At 35.9% G+C, this 24,124-nt stretch overlaps 1 protein-coding gene across 1 annotated transcript; it reads right to left on the bottom strand.

Moving 5' to 3' along the window:
- Window positions 1-1,758: 1,758 nt before the first annotated feature.
- Window positions 1,759-4,881, bottom strand: LOC117332184. The gene has a single exon (XM_033891067.1). The coding sequence runs from the start codon at window positions 4,879-4,881 to the stop codon at window positions 1,759-1,761; it is 3,123 nt and encodes a 1,040-aa protein (XP_033746958.1).
- Between the last annotated feature and the right edge of the window lie 19,243 nt (window positions 4,882-24,124).

Genomic DNA, 24,124 nt, shown 5'->3' with positions numbered 1-24,124 from the left:
AATGGACAGTATATTACCAAGGGTCTATCTAAAATAATGTAAGGTTAAAATTTCTGGAGATGGCAAAAAATGGTTGATATCTTGAATGTTGTAGTTATTTCAAACACAATAGAAATCCATCTGTGTCCGATACTGATCATCCACAGGAAGCTTCAACAAAATTCATCAAGTTTTTGTTTTCATCATTTTCATCATCAAAATGTTGAATGCCATGCTTGCAACATTTCGATATACATATACATATTCATTTAAACATGTCGGCAACTATAGCATTCCTTTTCAATACAACATTAAGATACCTGGTTTCAGGAGTTGGCACTCTTCTTTTTATTTTGTTATATACATATTAAGTTGAAGAAATAATGACATTACAGTATATTGTCAACTTATTGAGGCAATCTAGACAAAAATAATTTGCAAATGAATACAAGACCCACACACAATATCAGCAATACAGCCTAGTGCTTTAGGCAACAAGATATATACACATATTTACTATGCATTATAAATTTACTTAAGTATTGAGAAATTTGTACAGCACATGCATTTTAAAAGATACTGAATCATTGGGAATTATGTACAATTACAGTTTAGGAAAGAATATTACAAATATTGAAAAGATTCATTGAAATAGCATCTGACTCTAAAATATTAGATTATACCCAGTTCTTTGTTCATTTTATACATGTATATTGCATTTTTTGTTGTTTTGCAATATTTCCTCATACACAAAATAACTTATTAACTATTTATAGCTAAGAACAAATTTACAGTTTCTTTAAATAGGGTACAGTAAGTAAAGACATCACAAACATATCAAATTTACATCAAATGAACTGGTGGTTCTTTTCGTGCGTTCCCAACTTAAATAACAGACAAATTAAGGCAGTTTGTTTGATAATCTTAAATGTCTGTAGATAGATTGGCTAGCAGATTTCATGCAATATCTGTAGCACAGTATACCATGTTGTGATCTGACCAATATGCATCAAGTACTCCAGTTCTGGATGTAGCAAAGTTAGTAAATATCAGATCTAGTTTAGTCTTGTTTTTGGTGGTTGGTTCATCTATTTGCTGTTTACAAGCAAATATATCTGTCATAAAGGTTACAAAGTTTGTTTGAGGAGACATTAGATCCAGATTAAAATCTCCCATGATCACAAGTGCTTCTCTGGAGTTGATCAGTGGTGCTAAATTTTCTTTTAGAGTTGTACACAGCTGGGAGAGAGGACATGATGGTTTTTTGTACACAACTGCACATTGTATAATGATGTCACACTTATTTAAAACAACAAATGAAAATTCAACACCAGGAGTTGAAAAAACCTGTTTGTCACAGATCTCTAGGTCCGACTTTACATAGATTGCTATACCATGATGCGGTCTGGTGCTAATTGATTTGGCATCATTGCGGAGAATATGGAATCCATCCAGTCTGAAATGATCATCAGCATCGGTGGTGCAAAGTCTTGTTTCTGCAACACCTACGACATCGGCAGCATTGACACTTGGGTTGGCTCTTATGTCATGAATGTGTTTATTCAAAGACCTAGCATTGTTAAAGAGGAATTTCAAGTTTTGTGGAAGGTGATAAAGTGGTGTGAAACAGAGTTTAAAGCCGTTTGTTTTAAGCCTTTCCATTTCTGTATCAACAGCTTTGTCCTTTGTGAGCGCTCTTTCATTAAAATTGACAATGTAGAGGTGATCCAACGACCTAACACGAGAAAAAGCAACATAATGGATATGTGGTATCTTCCTTCATCTTGTCTGTGATAAGTCAACCACTACACTGTCTAGCGTAGCCCCTTGTGCTTTGTGTACAGTCTTTGCAGCAGATGGTTGTAATGGAAATTGTACTCTTTGATAGGTCTTTCGATTGTACATAAACATTCTTTTGGTTTCAAAAATTGGAGTCCATTGCTGGTCAAAATCTTTACAATACAGATGCTTGTACTGATTTCGCCAAGATTTGCCTATCTTTAAATCTCCAAACAACACCCAGACAATAGCAGGCCTGATTGGACTCTCCTTAAACTGAATGTGTTTTACCATACAAGTAGACCCGTTTGTCAGTCCATCGTTCACATCAATGTTGACAGATATGTCATAGGTCATGTCTACTGCAATAGTAAGATTTCCTCTCAGTTGACCAGTATTTACTTGGTTATCGGGCAAATTTTCAATCATTCTTTTCTTTACTTCAGGTAGAAGTTTTGTCTGGGATAAAACATCAGTGTCAGCCTTGACATTCACTTTGGGTTTAGAGCAGTTTTGTATCAGATTTGAGTTGAACTCGTTCACAAGTCTGTTTTCGATGAATAAGTGTGGTGCCGTGATAGGATAACTTGATGAATTTCTGTCTATCTGACAAGCAAGTAAAGTACTTTTGTCATCTGCTGTCAGTTCATTTTGACGTAATCTAATCAAAATTTCAGCAAATCTGCAATCCTCCTTTTGTCTCATTATTTCAACAAGCTCAAACATCTGAAAATGCTCTTTCCACAAGTTCTTTGCTAAACCTTGACCAGGACAAGAAAGGTTGTTGAAAATCCATGAATCACCAACTGCCGACAACTGATATAAATCACCAACTGCAATGATACTAATATTACCGAAGTCTTGTTTTCTGCCTGTTAGCTGCTGAAGTCTTTCATTGATGAACGCAATGAGCTTATTCCCAACCATAGACACCTCATCTATGATTACTACCGACAGATTTCTGTACTTCGTTCTGAATGTATTTAGCTCATCAGCATACATGTTTTGCTGGGTCTGATACATCTTTTTACGAAAGGAAGAAGCAATAGTTGTACCATTAATGTTATAAGCAGCTTTTCCTGTGAAAGCGCAGAGCAGAATTCTGATGTCATCTGGATTTTCTCCTTCCTCAGAGCAAAGTATTCTATGTAGAGTTTGATACAAAGCATTGATGACAACAGATTTCCCAGATCCAGCTCCTCCAGTAAGAAACGCATATATTGGCTCGTCTTTGTCTCGAATCCATCGTGTGACATGTTCATGAAATTCTCTTTGCTTGTTATTGAGAGACTGTAACAATTTGTAATATTGATCTTCAGGCATGCGAACAAGACTACTTTCAACACAAGATGTTTTCTCAGGCAATCCAATGTCTGGACCAATATCGTAATCTCTATGGTGAGGTGTGTCGGGATCAAAATGAATAAATTCCTCAGAAGGGTGGGTTCCTGCTATTTCATCTTCAGCTTCTGTATACTCAGTATTTGGAGCAATTTCTTCAAAGTCTTCAATTTCCCCTTCAGCCTGTTGTCTTGCCTGTTCAAGTTCTTCATAATGATGTTCATATTGCTTCTGTTTTGCTTTGATGATATTGGCTTTACTGTTGTAATGTTGCTCAAAAGTTTCATGGCCACCTAGTATATCTTTTTCTTCATTTCTCCAAGGCAGAAAAAGCATAATTTTCTCTCTGTAATAATTTTCAGAGTTTGTTTTCTGGCTGTACTTGACATATCTGATCACTTTTTTGTTTTTTCTCCTTCTGATAATAATGCCATTTCGCAGTTTTACCAAAACATTTCCCTCTGAGAACGTTTCATGACCTTCGTCCTCGCTTGATGCTAAATTGTCATCGTTTGTGAAGTAATGTCCCCTTTTATGATGTTCTTCTGGGAATTTCAATTCTAATTCCGACACCACATCTGCTAAACACCAGTTTTCAAGCTGCTTTGGTCTCTTGGAATATCTTTTAATTTGATTGTCTGCTTGGATGTCAGTTGAAATGTCCGGTAAGCTGTCAAGTTCATCTTTGCCCTTCAATAAGAAAACACGCTGATCTGAGGGTGAAGTATTTATGAATACCACATCTCTGGTAGCTTGTGTTAAAGGCATTTGCCAAAGCAAATAACTAGCTTCTTTGGCACTGACTTCTACAAAATTTAGAAATTTGTTTCCAATGTGTCTGACTTGTCTGCGCAAATCCATGTTGCCTTCTGAAGCCTCTATTGATGCCTGTTCCAGGATTTCACTGATACCTCTCTGAGACTTGCTTATATATGACACAATGTATGTAGCACATGCATAGGGATCAAGTACAAACTGAATGTCTAGATTTGCTTTCCAGGCTTTTAATACCGAAGGGCTGTAGTAGTTGACTCTGATCTCAGATGGACTTCTTTTGAGGAATACTTTTGGTCCTTGAAGAGAAGCTCGTATGCATTTAATATATTCCTCTTCTGACATCTGCACCAGTTCTGTCAAAAACTCTATGTAGTTTAAATCACAACCATCCTTGTATTCATTCAATTTTTGCTGAATTTCATTGTACCTCTTTTTGTAAATATCAACATTTTCCTCTAAGGGTTCCAGAATCATTGTTTGTTGCAAAGGTGGTAAAGGAAATCCAAATCTGCAAATGGCCTTACCTTTCTTTTTGCATGTTTTTGAATGCTTATGAACTTGAAGTTCTATAAGGTTTTTCAATGCAGTGTCATCACTTTGTAGAGAACAGGTGACATGTTCATCAACATAATCAATGATGTCTTGGTTGGAGCTTTCCTCAAATTTTGGTGCACCACTTGTCCAAAGTAACATGTGAATATGTGGAGAACCTCTGTTCTGAAACTCTACTCTCCGAAACACATCACTAACACATCCAACAGGATTATGTTCACTCTTTAAGACTGTGTTAATAAAGAGTTGTACTCTATTGTCAAAATATCTTGAACATGTAACAGGATCTTTCTGAACTAATTTTGCTTTTGTACTCCAATCCATATTGTCAAGATCATCATCTGAGCACAGCTTTCCATCTAGCTGAGCTAAGGTTCTGAGAAGATCAGGCCATCTTGTATCTGCTGAAGACAATGACATAAACCATGTCGGAAGTCCAAGTTGGCGTATCATAGCAAAAGCATCTTTTTTCTTAGAAGACAAGTATGCTGGCGAATTGCGTAAGGTTCTGAATATGTAGTAACCTTCATTTAATCTCACTATTGTCATTGGTGGTAGACACATCCTTCGCTTGTCCTGCAGTGATTTTTTTGCCCTCGCTTTTGCAACGTCTTAAAGCTAAATTTACTTTATCGCTAACTTGCTTGGCTTGTACTTTCTTAAGCTTGAAAAAGATGTTTGGGACAGATTGTGCAGCCCTTCTGTCAACGCTTCTTAATTCCCATTTTACAATATCACTATAGTGAACAGGAAAATGTCGCTCTTCATTTTGCATTCTTGTCTGACCACAAAAGATGGATGGAAAACACAAAAATTCTGCATTTTTGTCTTCATACAAACTCAATGGTTTTTGGTTCTCTCCAGGTGCAAATACATGCACTTTATTGGTATCAACATCAGCGTCTTCAACAAGGGTATCAGCATTTCCTTGCACGCATTGGTCATTACTGACTTCACAAAAATCGTCATTTACAGTTTCTACTCCACCAGCATCAGTCCGAGTCTTATGTCCAATATATTCTTTGACTGTTTCGTCTGTGCTGCTGAGCATGTCATTTTTCCAATTGGTATTGATCTTTATGTCAGAATGTTTATACAGTTCACTATTTTTCACAAGCCAATCAAGGGCATTCATAACAGCAGTCGGACGTACATTTTCAGTAAAAGTTGCCGATTTGTGGGACATACGTTTTTTAAGTTTTACAGCAATGCTTACATTTTCATCTAGCTGTCTCGGTAACATATTATTTGTTGGCTGAATATCAACAGGTACATTCACAATGTTTCCTTTTGCAGACAATTGCCCTCCTTTTGGCAGTTCTCCAAAATGCATGAAAGGTATCCTTTGAGATATTAGTCTTTCTTCAAGTGGATGGAGATTCAATTCGGATGGTTTTTCTGGCCATTTCATGCCATTAGCAGCTGACAATCTAGGGATTTTGTTTTCTCTCAGTGCTGTCAGACAAGTAATACAAATCCACTCTTCCTCATTGACAGATTTGAAGTTGGTACAGTATGTCTTACTTTCTTTGCTGATTGATACATTGGCAAGTTTAGATACTGTTCTACGGAACCAGGTTTGGTGACAGCAAGTACAAACATACACTGGACCTTCAGATGTTTTTTCATGAAACTTTGATATGCATTCAGCAATACTGTGACTTGTTGACCTCCTCTTTGTCAATTTAGGAACTGTTACTTTCTTTTGTAGGTTACCTAATTTCTGTTTTTCTGTCTCAATATCAAACTTCTTTTGTTTACTTGCTTGCTTGAGCAGTCTTTCATGTGCCAGTTGTCCAGAAGTTATTCTTAGTGCTCGTTTATGCTCAAGTGCCTTCAGTCTTTCTTTTTCTTTAAATGTCGGATCCTCTCTTTTACGTCGTTTATTTTGCATTTCATTTTCACGAAACTCTGTGACCTGTCGTACTTTTTTCATACATTTTGATGTGCTAGTTCTTTCTTTTTCTTTAGTTTTCTCATCCTTTCTCTTGTCATGTTTTGCTTTCAACTCTTTTTCACGAAACTCTGTGACCTGTCTTGCTTTTTTCTTACTTTTTAATGTGATAGCTCTTTCTTTTTCTTTTGCATTTTCTTCCATTCGCTTCATACGCTTTGCCAGCATTTCTTTCTTACGAAATTCCGAGTACTGTCTGGCTTTGTGTTTGCTTTTGATACTCCTTGCTTTGTCCAAGTTTTGAAAGTCTGTGGATTTCCTACGACACATCATGTATTCTTTCATGTATTTTACTTTTTTCTCATTTTCTGCATGCATTTTTTGCATCAGATCTTGATGTTCAAAATATTTCTGCATTGAATTAGTACCAGAGGCATTTGTTTTCAGGTCAACTTCAAAATATGGTTTCATCCTTTTTTCTTGTTGTAGGTACTTGCATTCAAAGGATATTGGCTGCAATTCAAACACAGCTGTGACAGAGATATTACAGCTCTGATAAAATGAAAACAAATATATAATAAGACTATCAGTGCTTTGAAATGTTACTTGGACAGCTTTTCCATCAACTGTAGATAGTCCATCAGGTCCATGTGAGTGAGAGTCAAAAAACACAAGTTGGCCATTGTTGTTCTTGTATACAGCTGAACAAAGCCCTCCTACTATAACCAATCCAAATCTGTGATTTGAAAACAAATTCTGTATGCCTTGCTCTAGGTTTAAGCTATCGTTCTCATTGTCCCATGTAATATGTGTTAAAGTACCACTGAGTGTCTGATGATATGTAACATCAAAACTGTCTTTTTCAATTGAAACACTTCTTGGAAGTTCATCAAAGTTAAGCATTTTAGATACAAATGCTGCAGTAGATTGTAGTTCAGCAACTCTTGTTATGTACAAATCATCTCCTAGCAACATAATTCTGTCTATTGGTAGCAGTCCTGTATGTCTCTCCAGGAATATCAGGGACATTAGGGCATTGCATGTACATTGCATGCCTCTAGAAAACTCTGGGAAATTTAAACTAGCTTGATGAATTGTCCCGAATGTTGCATCAAGTGCAAATTTGTGTGCATGTGGCAATGAAGATTTTTCAGTTTCCTGTTTTTCTTCAAACAAGTATTTACATTTATTCAAACATATCTCAGAACTATCAGAGCTGTCAATATTTTGCTCTTCTTTGACTGCTTTGTTGTCTGAAAGTAGAGTGTTCCCATTTAATGTTGATAAACCACTTTCTGATGCTATGCATGATTTCGAATTCTGGTTTTTTTCTGCATTATTAGAGGAGCGTATTTCTCTCATTAATTCTCTGATTTTCTTTCTTCTAGCCTGCTTACTTTTTGTTTTATGTTTCATTTTCAAATTTCTGTATTTTAATTTTGCAGTTGAGTGTCTATTTGGTTTGAGTGTAAGTTATGAATGGGGTTACACTCTTCTCCCCTTTATGTGGTTTTGAGTGTAAGTTATGAATGAGGTTACACTTTTCTCCCCTTTATGTGGTTTTGAGTGTAAGTTATGAATAGAGTTACACTCTTCTCCCCTCTAAATTCTTTGTAAATAGTCGAAGGGTCACACTAGTTTTGTGTAGAAATATTCACTCTGAAAAGACAAAAAAAAAAGATATATTAATCTAAATGTAGAATTGATGGTATTAAAAATTAGTAATAAATGCAGTGCTAACGTGTGCTTTATACACTGTTGAAATTAACTTTTTGCACAATGCTTACAAGATAAACGTAAAAGTCATCTTGTTTGCCTCCTTTCAAAGAATTCTGGATTGAAGCTCTAAATACCAGCTAAACCTTAAATATGAAATAAAAATTCACATTGCATTTCATTAACATTGTTGAAAAGTAGGTCAAAGTGACCTAATTTTGCAATATTTGAAACCGGCATGCCTTGATAATCCTAGATGTCAATTTCTGTTGCCCTATCATTATTATTAAAAAAAAACTATATACATCTCTGTATATATAAGTCACTGTGACCTAATTTTGCAAAATCCGAGATTACCTTATTGTTTCGCATTCTAGATGTTGATTTTGGTTGCCCTGTTATAAGTGATAGAATTTTGCAATATGTAATATCAACATGCCCTGCTCATCCTAGATGTCCATTACTGCTGTATAAATAGAATTGTTGAAAAAGTAGGTCACAGTGACCTAATTTTACAATATTTCCTGTTGGCATGCGTTTCTCACACTAGATGTCCATTTCTGTTGCCCAAATATAATTATTGAAAAATAAGGTCACAGTGACCTAATTTTGCGATGTTTGTTATCGGCATGCCTTTCTCATCCTAGATGTCAATTTCTGTTGCCATAATAAAATTATTGAAAAATTAGGTCACTGACCTAATTTTGCAAAATCCAGGATGAGCACATGGTATTCATCCCGGGTGTTGCCTTACTTTTCATTTGCACAAGTCACAACATAGAACAATTGGAAGAATGCTCATCCTAGATGTCTATTTCTGTTGCCCCAATATAATTATTGAAAAAGTAGGTCACAGTGACCTAATTTTGTGATGTTTGTTATCGGCATGTCTTTCTCATCCTAGATGTCAATTTCTATTGCTATAGTATAATTATTGAAAAAGTAGGTCACAGTGACCTAATTTTGCGATGATTGTTATCGCCATGCCTTTCTCATCCTAGATGTCAATTTCTGTTGCCATAATATAATTATTGAAAAAGTAGGTCACAGTGACCTAATTTTGCGATGTTTGTTATCGGCATGCCTTTCTCATCCTAGATGTCAATGTCTGTTGCCATAATAAAATTATTGAAAAATTAGGTCACTGACCTAATTTTGCAAAATCCAGGATGAGCACATGGTATTCATCCCGGGTGTTGCCTTACTTTTCATTTGCACAAGTCACAACATAGAACAATTGGAAGAATGATACATAAGTCACCAAAGGTAACAGTTCGAATTGGTCATAAATAGTATCAATGTGACATGCTTTCCATTTGCACATTATCACTACATAATATATATTAATATGACTAATCAATTAGAAACCTATAGACTCTCTCCAAATTTGATTTAAATTATCAGAAGTTTTCTGATATTTACCGTATTTACACATGGTACACTTAATACCCAAAACACATTAGTCATCAGCTATTTACACATGGTACACTTAATACCCAAAACACATTTGTCAAGAGCTAGTTATCAGTGATTTAAAGCTATACACTGGGTAACTGGACAGCTTTCATCACTAAGTAATAACTCTGGAGATAGGGCTCCATTCCCAGACCTCTGCTGCCCTTTATCTAATTAATTTTATTGTTTTCCTGTGTGACCCTAAACCAGCAATACTATAGTTTCATGCAGAGATTAAGCTTACAGGTTTGGCATCAAAACTAACTGGTAACAGATAGTAGATAATCCAAAAGCATGGTTATCTTACACAAAGAAATGTTCTATAGAAATGAGAACTATATCATTCAAGTAAAGACACCTATCATTGAGGCAACACCCCTATAATGGATGTGTATATATACATTGTATAGTTATCCATCATCTAGAAGCATATTGATAGTTTTATACAAAATCCATTATCTAGAAGCATACATAGTTTTATACAAAATCAAAACAATAAAGATTATACTTTTGCTCAAAATCTTCAATAGACAGAACTTACCTTTTTGAAAAATGATTTACATATAGCACCTGATCCTGGTCCTTTTTTTAAATCAAAATTCCAATCAGCTAGAATGTGTACTACACTACCGGTATATGCATTGTTTCTCTAGTTGGGTGTGGGTGCTGCTAGCAGCCAAGCTAGTCAGCTGCCAGTTCCCCCATTTGGGACTCCTACCAGCAATCCTACCAGCAATGTTCACACTGAAGTTGTATACAGTGAATACAGACATGTACAATTAAATTAATTAAAAATCAGCCACTCATTATACGTACTCCAAATTAAACTCGTCTCTTTATCATTACTATCTGGAACTTGTTATTGAAAATCAATTCTAAATGATATACCAGTCATTAGTTATCTTGTTCACAAACAAAAAATTAAGCACTTTTCCATAGCTCATCAGGAGATAACTGCTGTGGTGGCCATCTTGTAAATTTAATGAATTTTTGAAGCAACACTTCTTGTTCAGAAATGTCACTAGAACATTCCTAGAAAGTCTTTTTATTACAAAGCAAATAATATTGGAGTTATAAGGAAAAACATAATTTCAAAGATGCCGATCATGGCAGCCATCTTGAATTTTATTTTCACTTAATACAGACAAATATTTAGTCAGAACCTTCTAACTAATCATTGCGAATTTCAACACTCTCTGTTAAAAAAGTTAACGGACGACGGACGACGCACGACGGACGACGCACGACAGACGCCGGACGATACCTCATAGCAAAAGCTCACTTGAGCCTTTGGCTCAGGTGAGCTAAAAATGTACATTAAAAGCAGGTGTTCATGTTTCATTTCTTTTATGTATTTGGGTTAAAAACATGTTCGTATCATTGAACCTCGTTGAAAATGAATACCCAAGCAACTTTTGATTAGAAAAAAAGATACGTAAACGCCGAACTGAAAGAAAGTTCTTTTAATCTGGTATGAATAAAGCATTATTTAAAAAAAATGTTTTTGTACCTGTAGCACTATAGATTTTTTTTGCTGTTGAAGTAAGAGGTTTTATGAATACTTGGCTCAGCTATGGAAATGTGCGTCCCGTCAATGGCACCAACATCTCCGGGAAAAGCATTCACCTTATAGATGAATGATGTGGTGTTGAAAATGAAAGGTCTGGACACACGTATAAATGAATGCAGTTTTATTCGGAGACAGAGCATAGATGTTGTTACTCTGACTCCAAGGTAGTCTGACTATACATATACACGTGTACTAATGGATCAATATTTCTATCTATTTAGATTAAGCATTTCTAAATTAAAACATGTTTCGGTACATTTCGTCCCTTTGTACAGATTGATGGCAGATTAGAAATAATCTGGCTTCATTGATAATAGGGGTAATAAAATTAATCTTTTTCTCTTCTTTGGTGGATACTTCATTAAAGTGTATATATCATACATGCAAACATACATACATGCATATGCACATGCATACATGCTGTACTGGTCAGTCCTGTCCAGGGCTAAAGCACGGGTCAGAGAATAGATCTTACTCCTCTGCCTCCAAAGGTAGTCTGACTATACATATACACGTGTACTAATGGACCAATATTTCTGTCTATTTAAATTAAGCATTTCTAAAATAAAAGATGTTTCCTCTTGAACTTTTCCTGGACCATCTGTCGTCGAATTCTTTGAAATTTAATTTAAATGTGAAATATAATGAAAGGTATTTTTAAGGGCAGAAGACAAACATACCTCAGATCTCTAAATATCATGGCTTATTAATACTTTTTACTTCTCGACATGTTTGGCGATGCTACTGTATCTATCAGAAACTTCCAATCACAATGTTGGAGCAGTGATGTTCAACACCTACATAAACGTTTATGTATAACGTTTTTGTAACCACCGTTGGAATGATCATTAGCCAAAACCATTTCTTTTTACTCTGAGGCATTTAGGAATGACTTGTTGATAGTTTTATTTCTGATCAAACTAACATTTAGTAAATTAAATAATGATATTGTATATTGAAATATGAAACCAGATATTTGAAGAAAGGGGGCGAGTCTTTGGATTTGGCCAGTCTTAAAAAACAATATTAGACCGTTTACAACAGAATGTTCTATTATTGTATTTACTATCATTTTCTTCCTTAACGATTTTGCTGATATCCAGATGATTAAAAAAAAAGTCTGTCGAAACACTTGCTGGTAATTAAACTGGAATTGTTAATAGCTACATCGAATTTGAATGTGACAAGGTTTGCCTAGTAATATTGTGTCGATCGAATGCACCTGCAGGAGTTATCGCTCTTGTGAACTTTCAACCCGCATTGTTTTGAATTGACTGAAACGGCATAGGAGGACGAGGACTATGTACTGTGGCCTATTTTGCGGCGTTGTGCCGCGTAAGTAGATTTAAATGACCATTTTAAACTACAGTCAAACCTCGTTAACTCGAAGTCGTCGGGATCTTTTCATATATGGATCCTGCAGTTATTTGAAAGCATGCTACAGGACCAATATAATGTCTCTCTGCACTTTGGCTTTTCACTAAAAGTCATTTAAAGATTTAAGCATACTTGATCGACGTGACCTTGAATGTGAGTCAGGGTCATTCATTTGAAAAAACTTGGTAGCCCTTCACCCCAGCATGCTACAGACCCAATATTAACTCCATGGGACTCTTGGTTGTTGAGAAGAAGTCGTTTAAAGATTTTAGCCTTTTTGACTCCTGTGACCTTGAATGAAGGTCAAGGTCATTCATTTGAACAAACTTGGTAGCCCTTTACCCCAGCATTTTACAGACCCAATATCAACTCCCTGGGACTCTTGGTTATTGAGAAGAAGTCGTTTAAAGATTTAGGCTTTTTGACTTATGTGACCTTGAATGAAGGTCAAGGTCATTCATTTGAACAAACTTGAGAGCCCCGCACCCCAGCATGCTACAGGCCAAATATTAGGTCTCTGGGACTGTTGGTTATTGAGAAGAAGTCATTTAAAATTGTTTAGCCTTTTTGACTCCTGTGACCGTGAATGAAGGTCAAGGTCATTCAATTGAACAAACTTGGTAGCCCTTTACAGCAGCATGCTACAGACCCAATATCAACTCCCTGGGACTCTTGGTTATTGAGAAGAAGTCGTTTAAAGATTTTAGCCTTTTTGACCCCTGTGACCTTGAATGAAAGTCAAGGTCATTCATTTAAACAAACAGGTAGCCCTTTACCACAGCATGCTACAGGCTAAATATTAGGTCTCTGGGACTGTTGGTTATTAAGAAGAAGTCGTTTTAAGATTTTAGCCTTTTTGACTCCGGTGACCTTGAATGAAGGTCAAGGTCATTCATTTGAACAAACTTGGTAGCCAATTACCGCAGCATGCTACAGACCCAATATCAACTCCCTGGGACTCTTGGTTATTGAGAAGAAGTCGTTTAAAAATTTTAGCCTTTTTGGCCCCTGTGACATTCAATGAAGGTCAAGGTCATTCATTTGAACAAACTAGGTAGCCCTTCACCCCAGCATGCTACAGACCCAATATCAACTCCCTGGGACTGTTGGTTGTTGAGAAGTCGTTTAAAGATTTTAGCCTTTTTGACCCCTGTGACCTTGAATGAAAGTCAAGGTCATTCATTTAAACAAACAGGTAGCCCTTTACCACAGCATGCTACAGGCTAAATATTAGGTCTCTGGGACTGTTGGTTATTAAGAAGAAGTCGTTTTAAGATTTTAGCCTTTTTGACTCCGGTGACCTTGAATGAAGGTCAAGGTCATTCATTTGAACAAACTTGGTAGCCAATTACCGCAGCATGCTACAGACCCAATATCAACTCCCTGGGACTCTTGGTTATTGAGAAGAAGTCGTTTAAAGATTTTAGCCTTTTTGGCCCCTGTGACATTCAATGAAGGTCAAGGTCATTCATTTGAACAAACTAGGTAGCCCTTCACCCCAGCATGCTACAGACCCAATATCAACTCCCTGGGACTGTTGGTTGTTGAGAAGTCGTTTAAAGATTTTAGCCTTTTTGACCCCTGTGACCTTGAATGAAAGTCAAGGTCATTCATTTGAACAAACAGGTAGCCCTTTACCCCAGCATGCTACAGACCCAACATCAACTCCCTGGGACTCTTGGTTATTGAGAAGAAGTCGTTAACAGATTTTAGCCTTTTTGACTCCTGTGACCTTGAATGAAGGTCAAGGTCATTCATTAGAACAAACTTGGGAGCCCTTAACCCCAGCATGCTACAGGCCAAATATTAGGTCTCTGGGACTCTTGGTTATTGAGAAGTCGTTTAAAGATTTTAGCCTTTTTGACTCCTGTGACCTTGAATGAAGGTCAAGGTCATTCATTTGAACAAACTTGGTAGCCCTTTACCCCAGCATGCTACAGATCCAATATCAACTCCCTGGGACTCTCGGTTATTGAGAAGAAGTCGTTTAAAGATTTAAGTCTTTTTTAAATTCTGTGACCTTGAATGAAGGTCAATGTCATTTATTTGAACAAACTTGGTAGCCCTTTACCCCAGCATGCTACAGACCCAATATCAACTCCCTGGGACTCTCGGTTATTGAGAAGAAGTCGTTTAAAGGTTTAAGTCTTTTTGACTTCTGTGACCTTGAATGAAGGTCAATGTCATTTATTTGAACAAACTTGGGAGCCCTTCACCCTAGCATGCTGCAGGCCAAATATTAGGTCTCTGGAACTGTTGGTTATTGAGAAGAAGTCGTTTAAAGATTTTAGCCATTTTGATTCCTGTGACCTTGAATGAAGGTCAAGGTCATTCATTTGAACAAACTTGGTAGCCCTTCACCCCAGCATGCTACAGACCCAATATCAACTCCCTGGGACTCTTGGTTATTGAGAAGAAGTCGTTTAAAGATTTTAGCCTTTTTGACCCCTGTGACCTTGAATGAAGGTCAACGTTATTCATTTGAACAAACTTGGTAGCCCTTCACCCCAGCATGCTACAGGCCCAATATTAGGTCTCTGGGCCTTTCGGTTATTGAGAAGAAGTTGCTTGAATGGAAAAGTTGACGCCGGACGGACGGACGGACGACGGACGCCGCGCCACGGCATAAGCTCACTTGCCCTTCGGGCAGGTGAGCTAAAAAATAATTTACATCGCTGCATAAAAACGCATCCTTAACAGAAACACGCTTATTTGATTCCAAATACTAATTATAAAAAATCGTATTTATTATTTATGCTAGACACGACATTTCTAAAAAGTAAATTATATATGATACAATACTATCATATCGTTTTGAAATCCAGTAAGCCAGTATATTTGTGATTGGGAGTCGTGTCCGACATGCCATTTCTAAGTGAGTGAAAGACGAGAAGATTAACACAAAATTTCATCACTTTAAAATCTATTTGAATAATTTCTGTCGTGGTACAAAAATTATATTATCGTTAAAAATCATAAAAAAAAACAATATACGAAGTCTGCGGCAAATAATACATACACAAATGTATCGGCACAGATCACGTGTTGATAAGTGCAGTAGCAGCAGGAAATGCACAGTTTATCATAGTTCGATCAGAAACGAAGTCCTTGAATTAATTCACACGTTACCCGGCCATAGTTGTGATTTCAGATGTGTCGGATAGTTCCGCTTGAACGCACATGGTAACCTAGACAGCTGTACAGAGGCGCCAGCTTGGGTGTAACTTGGGTATAATTATCGCACTGCTTTAATCATCAAAGGGATTATGTAAGTTCTGTTCCGAATATGAATGAGATGAGTCAGTTGGAATGAAAGGGCCTTTTATGTATAAATGTATATTAAATGCCTTCAAAAATAAAAATAAAAATATAAAAAAAAAAAGTTCTGTTTGTCAACATCAATACTGTTGGATCTTAATAAAGACGGGTTTTACAGTAAAAATAGATATGTTAAAGGTAATTTAATAACAAAACGAAACAAAAACTGGATATTTCCCGTGCACGAAATTGTAAACAATTTAACCAAGACGTACGATGAGTATTTTGTTGACACATTTTGTTTAAAATTGAAAATGATGTTTTCAACTTCGGGATAACCGGTACATTTTACATAGGTTTTATAATATCGCGACCAATATTTTACTTCGGAATAACCGAGTTTTTCGAATTATCAGAGTTTTTATTACTAAGAAAAAGGATTTTTGCCGGAACCGGAGTAATGCTTCGAGTTGAACGGGGTTTTCGAGTTATCCGAGTACGAGTTAACGAAGTTTGACTGTATTATATTCTATCAAGTTCAAAAGTTAAAGTAGATGGCATCGTAAAAGGTAGATTGTGTGTTATTTACCAGTTGGCCAGACGATGAACTCCTTCATCATATTCCATTATGGCGATGATGACTCGCGCCTTAGTCCTGGCGATACTACTGACAGTGACATCGAAACGGTCTGCGGCCCTGCTCATGATAGACCGGCACTTTACCAGTGCCATGAATAAGATCTATTAAGATTTCAAAACATCCAGGGACAATCAGATATGCTGGATAGTGTCTGATAGGGTCGGAAGTCTATAGTGATAATAATTGATTTGTTAGTTAATCGCATATCATTCCGGCTGTACATCTTTGTTGAAATTTTGAAACTTTGAATACGCTTGATTGTAGCATTTATCATGCCAGCAGATTTATAAATAAAAAAAATGAAATTTAAAAAAAAAATGAAATAAAAAAAAAAAAAATGAAATTTAAAAAAAGAAAATGAAATTCAAACAACTCCTGGTCATTCGGAAATGATAATGAAACTCCTGTTCATCATAATATTTGACAATGGTCAGTACATAAAAAGAAATTCGGGTACGTTCGTTTCTTATATTACAAACCGCCGCTGCTGTTTCTACAGTATCGTCATCGTCCTCGTTGAAAAACGACAAAAACGTATAGGACGCTGACGCAATCATTATTATTTCCGCCATGTTGGATTTCGCGTGCGCAGAACGTGATTGGAACGTCATGTACCATTTAGCGAACCCGTTCCTAGTTGGCACAACCGGAACGTTCCGCTAAATGGAACACGCTGTTGTATATCAGGTATATACGTCTCTGGTCATAAGGCCACGGTACGATATTTTTTTTTACACATCAAGCATGCGATTGTAATACAATAATTTACTCGTCTATTATTAAATATTTTTGTGTTGTTTTTGTTTTAATGTACTATATATGCTTTCGTTCTTTTGTAATTGTTTTTTTCCTCTCTCTCTCTCTCTCTCTCTCTCTCTCTCTCTCTCTCATTGAATTTTTGATTGTTCAAATGTCTTTTTTTGCTTGTTTTACATCTCATTCCTGTTTTCCATGGTCCTGTTTGAAAAAAAACATCTGGAATATTTGTATTTTCCCATATTTGTAGAAGTAAAAAATAACTTCAGATATTAGGATAACTCAAAAAGCTTACAACAAACTTTTAATAAGTTAAACTCGCCCATCCCTCCACCTAGACTGAATTTAAAACACTAATAATAATGTTCTGAAAAACAAAAACAAACACCAATCCTTCCACATGGCATGAGTTTCATTAGACATTTTGATGGTCAGATCATTATATGTCTCAAAAAATACATCTGTCTATCAAAGTGTCTATTGTTTGGTGTTGAGGCCAGAGGAAACTCGGGTTACTTTCGCCAATGAAATACATGTAAGTATACCCTTGCTTCAGTGTCCCCTCCCCACCAATGACAATTTTAAAAACTTGCAATGACTTTTTGTTTTTTTTTATCTTGTGTGCATCCTTAATCATAATAAAGCAGAAAATGATAAATGTATACCAGTACTAGCTAACCAGCATATATTTACCAACACAAGTACATGTATCTGTCTACCTTTGATTTATTCAAAATATTTCCTTTCCACAATGTTGCCGGCCTTTACTGACAAAGAATACATACTGGATCATACACATGTATCAAATGTACATCTACATATATCTCTTCAACAAAACATTATGTCAGTCTATTTCATAAATAAAGTCTGACGCAACATATTGTAACAAAGTTGGTTAATGTCAATGAAAACAGTGAAATTACATAGATTCACTTAAATTTGTTGTACTGTAATGTTAACCTGTGTTAACAGGTCATTGTTTTTTAATGCTTGAATTTAGACTTAAGCTGGGATGTGGCACATGTAGATCCTCACCCATTTGTAGTGGGCACCTGACAGTGACACTACACAAGCTTATATATATATTGGGGGGGGGGGGGGGGGGGGGGGGGGGGGGGGGGGGGGGGGTGGGGGGGGGATATGTGCTCTAACATGATTATATATGTATGACTCCAACCAATACTAGTCCACAATTGTTCAAACATTAAAGAGCTGCACAATAGTTAAACCAAAGAACAACTATTTGGTCTTTTCAGTAATCCTCTATCACCTCTTGGCTCTATTGTCAACTATATCATGTGGCAATATTTCTTAATTATATGTAACCACTATTGCAAAACTGAAATTCTACATAGAATATGCCTCACTTTTAATCTTCCATTAATTTTCTTCACTTTGTGTGTATGTAAAATGAAATAAAAACAGATTAATATAATTTAATTGGTACACATAAACATGTGCAGAAAATTGCCAAACAGAACAAGACGTTTTTACTATTTGTACCTGTATGATCATATAGGACATATACAAATACATGTAATATACTGATGCAAAAGTAGAAAGTTTAAATTAAATTCAAAGGCATCAATATTGACAATTCTGATACAGACTACACAGCAATCATAAAATTTGGTGTAGCACCCCTCCCATCCCTAACAAACAAAAATAAACAAAAAACAAAATCAAAATTAAGAATTAAACAAAAACTAAATACATGTAGACTAGTTGTTTATGAATAAATTTTCAACTGGTCAGATTTCATTTGGACCCAATATATACCTATCTTGTAACACAACAAATAAAATTAACATTAGGCCTACATGTAGATACTTGTGACAGGTTTTTCCTTGTAGTTGTGTCACAGGGGCATGTCTAGTTTTATATAAAAAAAATAGTCAGAAATATATATATAATTTATTGACAATAGGTATTTCTGACTATTTTTTAATATAAAACTAGACATGCCCCTTTGGTTTTGTAATGTGAAAATTGAGAGTTCCATTTTGAAATCCAGGAGTCCCATGGCTTTTTTAAATTGACAAAATTATGTATGATATATAACAATGTTGCCTTCAGAAATATGATACAGACACAATAAAATACTAGATCTAGAGTCAATTGAAATCCACTGTTATTTCTACGTTGTATGGCAGATTTTGCCCGGAATTACAATGCACTCTAAGTATGCAAAGACATGTAGTTTGGGAGTTCTCTGAGGTTTTTTCTGTGCCAGGAAAACCACTATCATAAACATATACATGTATATATTATATTTATAGAGTTTACATGTAGGATATTGCTGGCACATTTTGTATTCTCGTGATAAAACAACTTTAATTCATTATTACTTACTTTACATTGACTGTTTCGTCTGTTTTTTGTACGTAACTCTTCACAGTGTGCAGTGTCACTTCACAGTTTGTAAGTTGAGTTGACGATGACGATTTGTATCAGTAATATGTGAGATCCACGAAAACAATCGGCACCAGTCACATGTCTGTCAACCATATAGCAACCGATCATTTGGGAAATACCCGATTACTATAAATAGCTTTTGCTGTCGTCGGCTTTATTTATTTATTTATCTTTTTCGGCATAGCCGTCTAATTTTCTTTTGGCCCCGGATATGACGCGACAGGTGGCGTTCTGGTCAAGATGAAGTATGTGATTGGTCAATGTAGCGGTCAATGCAAAATGCAGATATACAGTTTAAAACGAAACAAAGTTAAAGGGACCTCACGGTAAACCAATATCTATTTTGTATTTTTTATCATATTATTGGGTATATCTTTAAAAAAATAACCTTCTGAACAATGACCATTCGAATTTGATGATGTATAAACATCATTTATTAAAAGGTTATCACTCTGAATATATGCAAATGTTGTGACATATACGGAAACAAAAATGGCTTCCAATGTGAATCGACTGCGGTTGAAAACTATAACAGCTTCCGCAATGAAGAGAATAATAGGAAAATGGGTCAAACACAATCCTAGAATTAAACTTGGGAAGCAGTACAATAGATTGTAACAGTTCAAACATGAAAACAGCAGTAATACGGACGCCGCTCGTATTCTGCTTGATTGGTTTGATAGTAGGTCATGATAATCTCGGTAATATTTACACAAATACAGTCTGTACCAGTACATCGCTACTGTCACTATACTATATGAACAGTGTTTACACTTATTTACACATAAATAATATTTACAGAACGTGTTATTTAACATTTAAACCACTGTGTATAATATCGTTATCCAACTAACCCAGATGGAATATAGATATCGCCTTGTAAACTATCGTGTGTTTGTGTTGCCACGATTTCAAAACAGTCACGTAATGATCTAAAAATAATTTCCGCGCTAAATTTAGAGGGGGATTCCCAACTAAATCGAGTGGTCAAGCTGGACATAGGGATTGACTGTGAACAAAACGCGTACATTCAGTGAAAATTGCAACGTTTTTACCGTGATGTCCCTTTTAAATTGAATGCAAGCTGAATAAGTGGATGCATCTATTCACATGACACATTTGCAGTCTTATTATCACCAAAAATGATTCAAACTGATATAATTTTGTTATCCGTGCTGAAACTGCGCATTTATTAATTACATCGTAGTTTGTTAATTTATTTCACCAGTAGTTTTACATTATAACCACCAGCATTAAAACTATGCCGTTTATCTTTTTTAAAGATATTTCTTGTTATTATTATTGTTAACAAAATACGTGCTTTTATTTTAATCATCTTGTTACAAAAGTAATGTTTCCTGATGAAACTAAGACCATTTATTGTGTCATGAAAACGACAAAAAGTTGCAAGTTGCTGTCGATCGTATTCGCGCAGGTGCTTGTGTAATCAACTCGCTCTTGCATGACCTCAAGTTCCTGCGGTGATTTGTTCAAATAATACGGATTTCTGGAAACTTTGATCATTTTTAGGTACGTTATGAATGATAGTATTGTGTATTTTGAACAGTTTTTTCTTGGCTTCAAAATGTATAATGTAATAGTATTTTGAATGTGAAAATCATTAAAATTTGTCGATTTGTGTTAGAATCTACTTACATTGTACTGTATCTCATCAGTAGGTAGCCTAAACAATGGGGATGCGACCATTGCTCTAACGCCGACGTGTTATTGGCGTAGAATTCTAGTTGGGAGTTAAGGGGTTAGGACTAATGCGTGATTGTTTTGGGATAAACAGACCACTGCCGCCATTTTGTTAAACACTTTATATTTTACCCCTAAGAATCACACTCACGACGAATTTTTCATCGTAAGAGTAAAATTTTACACTTACGAGTGGGTTATGTGCTCTCGTAGACTTACGATGAATTTTGCACTTAAGATTTTCGTAAGTTCCTTTGTGAAAACCACCATAATCGTAAATTTACACTTACGATCAAAATTACACTTACGAACTTTCGTGAAAAGGTCCCTGGAGATCTTTTCACGAAAGTTCGTAAGTTTTACACTTACGATTATTCTTACGATTATCGTAAGTGAAATCTTAAGTGGTTTTCACGAAATCACTCGTACGATTATTTTTACTCTTACGATGATTCTTAAGTTTTACACTTACGAAAACTGCTACGATTACACTTACGAGTAAAATTCTCCTTAGCAACCTACTTTCGTTTTTGAAGCCCATGCGTAGACCGCTCGTTTTAACTTCCGCAATACCTGCAGTTACGATCATGTACTTGTGGGAGATGATCATGAGAAATGTCTCACTTGTTGGCATGAATATGAGGTTTTTAATCAAAATGTTACATTATAGACGAGTAATTTATTGTATTACAATCGCATGTTTAATTTGTAAAAAAGTATATCGTACCACGCCGCCTTGTCATAACAGAGACTTGCAGCGTGTTCCATTTAGCGGAACGTTCCGGTTGTTCCAGTTCGAACCGGCCGTTCCGGTAAATGGAATGCGACGTTCCGCTGGAACGAACCGGTTCGTCTGGCACGTTTCATTTGAGGGTTCCATGTTGGAACCAATATGGCCGCCGTTGAAAGATCTTTGAGTCGAATTTCAACAGAAAACGATGAATTTGCATTAGTACATGTTGCATAATATTTAAGGTATTCTCAGCTTTCATGGCGAACTCAACGACGTAAATCGTTATTATTTTGCCGGATTTTACGCCTCTATTCTTTAGGCTATATCCGGGCGAAGTGCGTTTTTTGTCAACAAACACGGGAGAAATGAAAGCGTGTGAAAATAATGATCAAAATTTATAATACTTTCAGTGCACTGTGTGTCAAATGAATCACAAATGCCTAAAAGTATCCATAAGTTATTGATTTGATATCGAGTAGACGACGTTCCTGCGCAGACGGTTTCGTTCAACACCTTGACGTTAACGTTAACTAGGCTAACGTTGTAGATAGCAACCAACTGGTCTTTTGCTTGGTTTTAATGTAAGTTATACCTGTAACAAATGGAGAATTTCAAACCACTTACATTGGTTGGTGCCAAAAAATGGAAATTGTGGCATTTCTTTATACGAAAAAACATACACATATTTGGTATTAACATATTGTGTCTTAAATTACCAGTTTAGCGAGTCTTGTCACAATACAATTGCATTTGTAAACTTGGTACCATGTATGTGCATCAGCCAACACATATATTTATCTACACCTGTTTTGTGCTGATGAATAATTGCTGTAGACATATTGATATTGGTATAACATTTTAAATTCATTCATATCCTGTTTATTGTAAAGCATCACATATAATTTTGGCATAAAAGTAAAATTATCAAAGAAAATTTATCTTATTTTATATTACTTGTGCTATTCATGTATAAATTAAAGTTGTCATTTTCGAAGCAGTCCACATCTTCATCTTGACACAAGCCGACACAAGTACATCGAACAGTTTGGTTTGGTTTATTTTGTTTAACGTCCTATTAACAGCAAAGGTACAATTTTAGGACGGCCCGCCGTGCGTGCGACATGCATGCGTGTGGCTACCCAAAACACGCATACGCACTTGCCACACAGAACAGTAGATATACTTATATGTATATATATATGGGTCAAAGATGCAATGTTAACGGTAATTTCCAAGTTACATTGAATCCTCATTGGGTCCAGCCGCGCCTGTCTTGTAAACCCTGGCGTCATGTACAGAGCCTGGCCATCCTATATGGTCAACCACTGTCTGTACAGATATAAAATGTACATTAAAAGCAGGTGTTCATGTTTCATTTCTTTTATGTATTTGGGTTAAAAACATGTTCGTATCATTGAACCTCGTTGAAAATGAATACCCAAGCAACTTTTGATTAGAAAAAAAGATACGTAAACGCCGAACTGAAAGAAAGTTCTTTTAATCTGGTATGAATAAAGCATTATTTAAAAAAAATGTGTTTGTACCTGTAGCACTATAGATTTTTTTTGCTGTTGAAGTAAGAGGTTTTATGAATACTTGGCTCAGCTATGGAAATGTGCGTCCCGTCAATGGCATCAACATCTCCGGGAAAAGCATTCACCTTATAGATGAATGATGTGGTGATGAAAATGAAAGGTCTGGACACACGTATAAATGAATGCAGTTTTATTCGGAGACAGAGCATAGATGTTGTTACTCTGACTCCAAGGTAGTCTGACTATACATATACACGTGTACTAATGGATCAATATTTCTGTCTATTTAGATTAAGCATTTCTAAAATAAAACATGTTTCGGTACATTTCGTCCCTTTGTACAGATTGATGGCAGATTAGAAATAATCTGGCTTCATTGATAATAGGGGTAATAAAATTAATCTTTTTCTCTTCTTTGGTGGATACTTCATTAAAGTGTATATATCATACATGCAAACATACATACATGCATCTGTACATGCATACATGCTGTACTGGTCAGTCCTGTCCAGGGCTAAAGCACGGGTCAGAGAATAGATCTTACTCCTCTGCCTCCAAAGGTAGTCTGACTATACATATACACGTGTACTAATGGACCAATATTTCTGTCTATTTAAATTAAGCATTTCTAAAATAAAACATGTTT

This window comes from Pecten maximus, chromosome 8 (assembly GCF_902652985.1).
Source record: "Pecten maximus chromosome 8, xPecMax1.1, whole genome shotgun sequence".
NCBI classification, from domain to species: domain Eukaryota; kingdom Metazoa; phylum Mollusca; class Bivalvia; order Pectinida; family Pectinidae; genus Pecten; species Pecten maximus.
The sequence above is the reverse complement of the archived record's forward strand: the minus strand, read 5'-3'. Positions and strand labels throughout refer to the sequence as shown.

Excerpts from the sequence above, each read along its gene's own strand:
- LOC117332184 (XM_033891067.1), bottom strand. The coding sequence starts at position 4,881 with ATGATACGCCAACTTGGACTTCCGACATGGTTTATGTCATTGTCTTCA.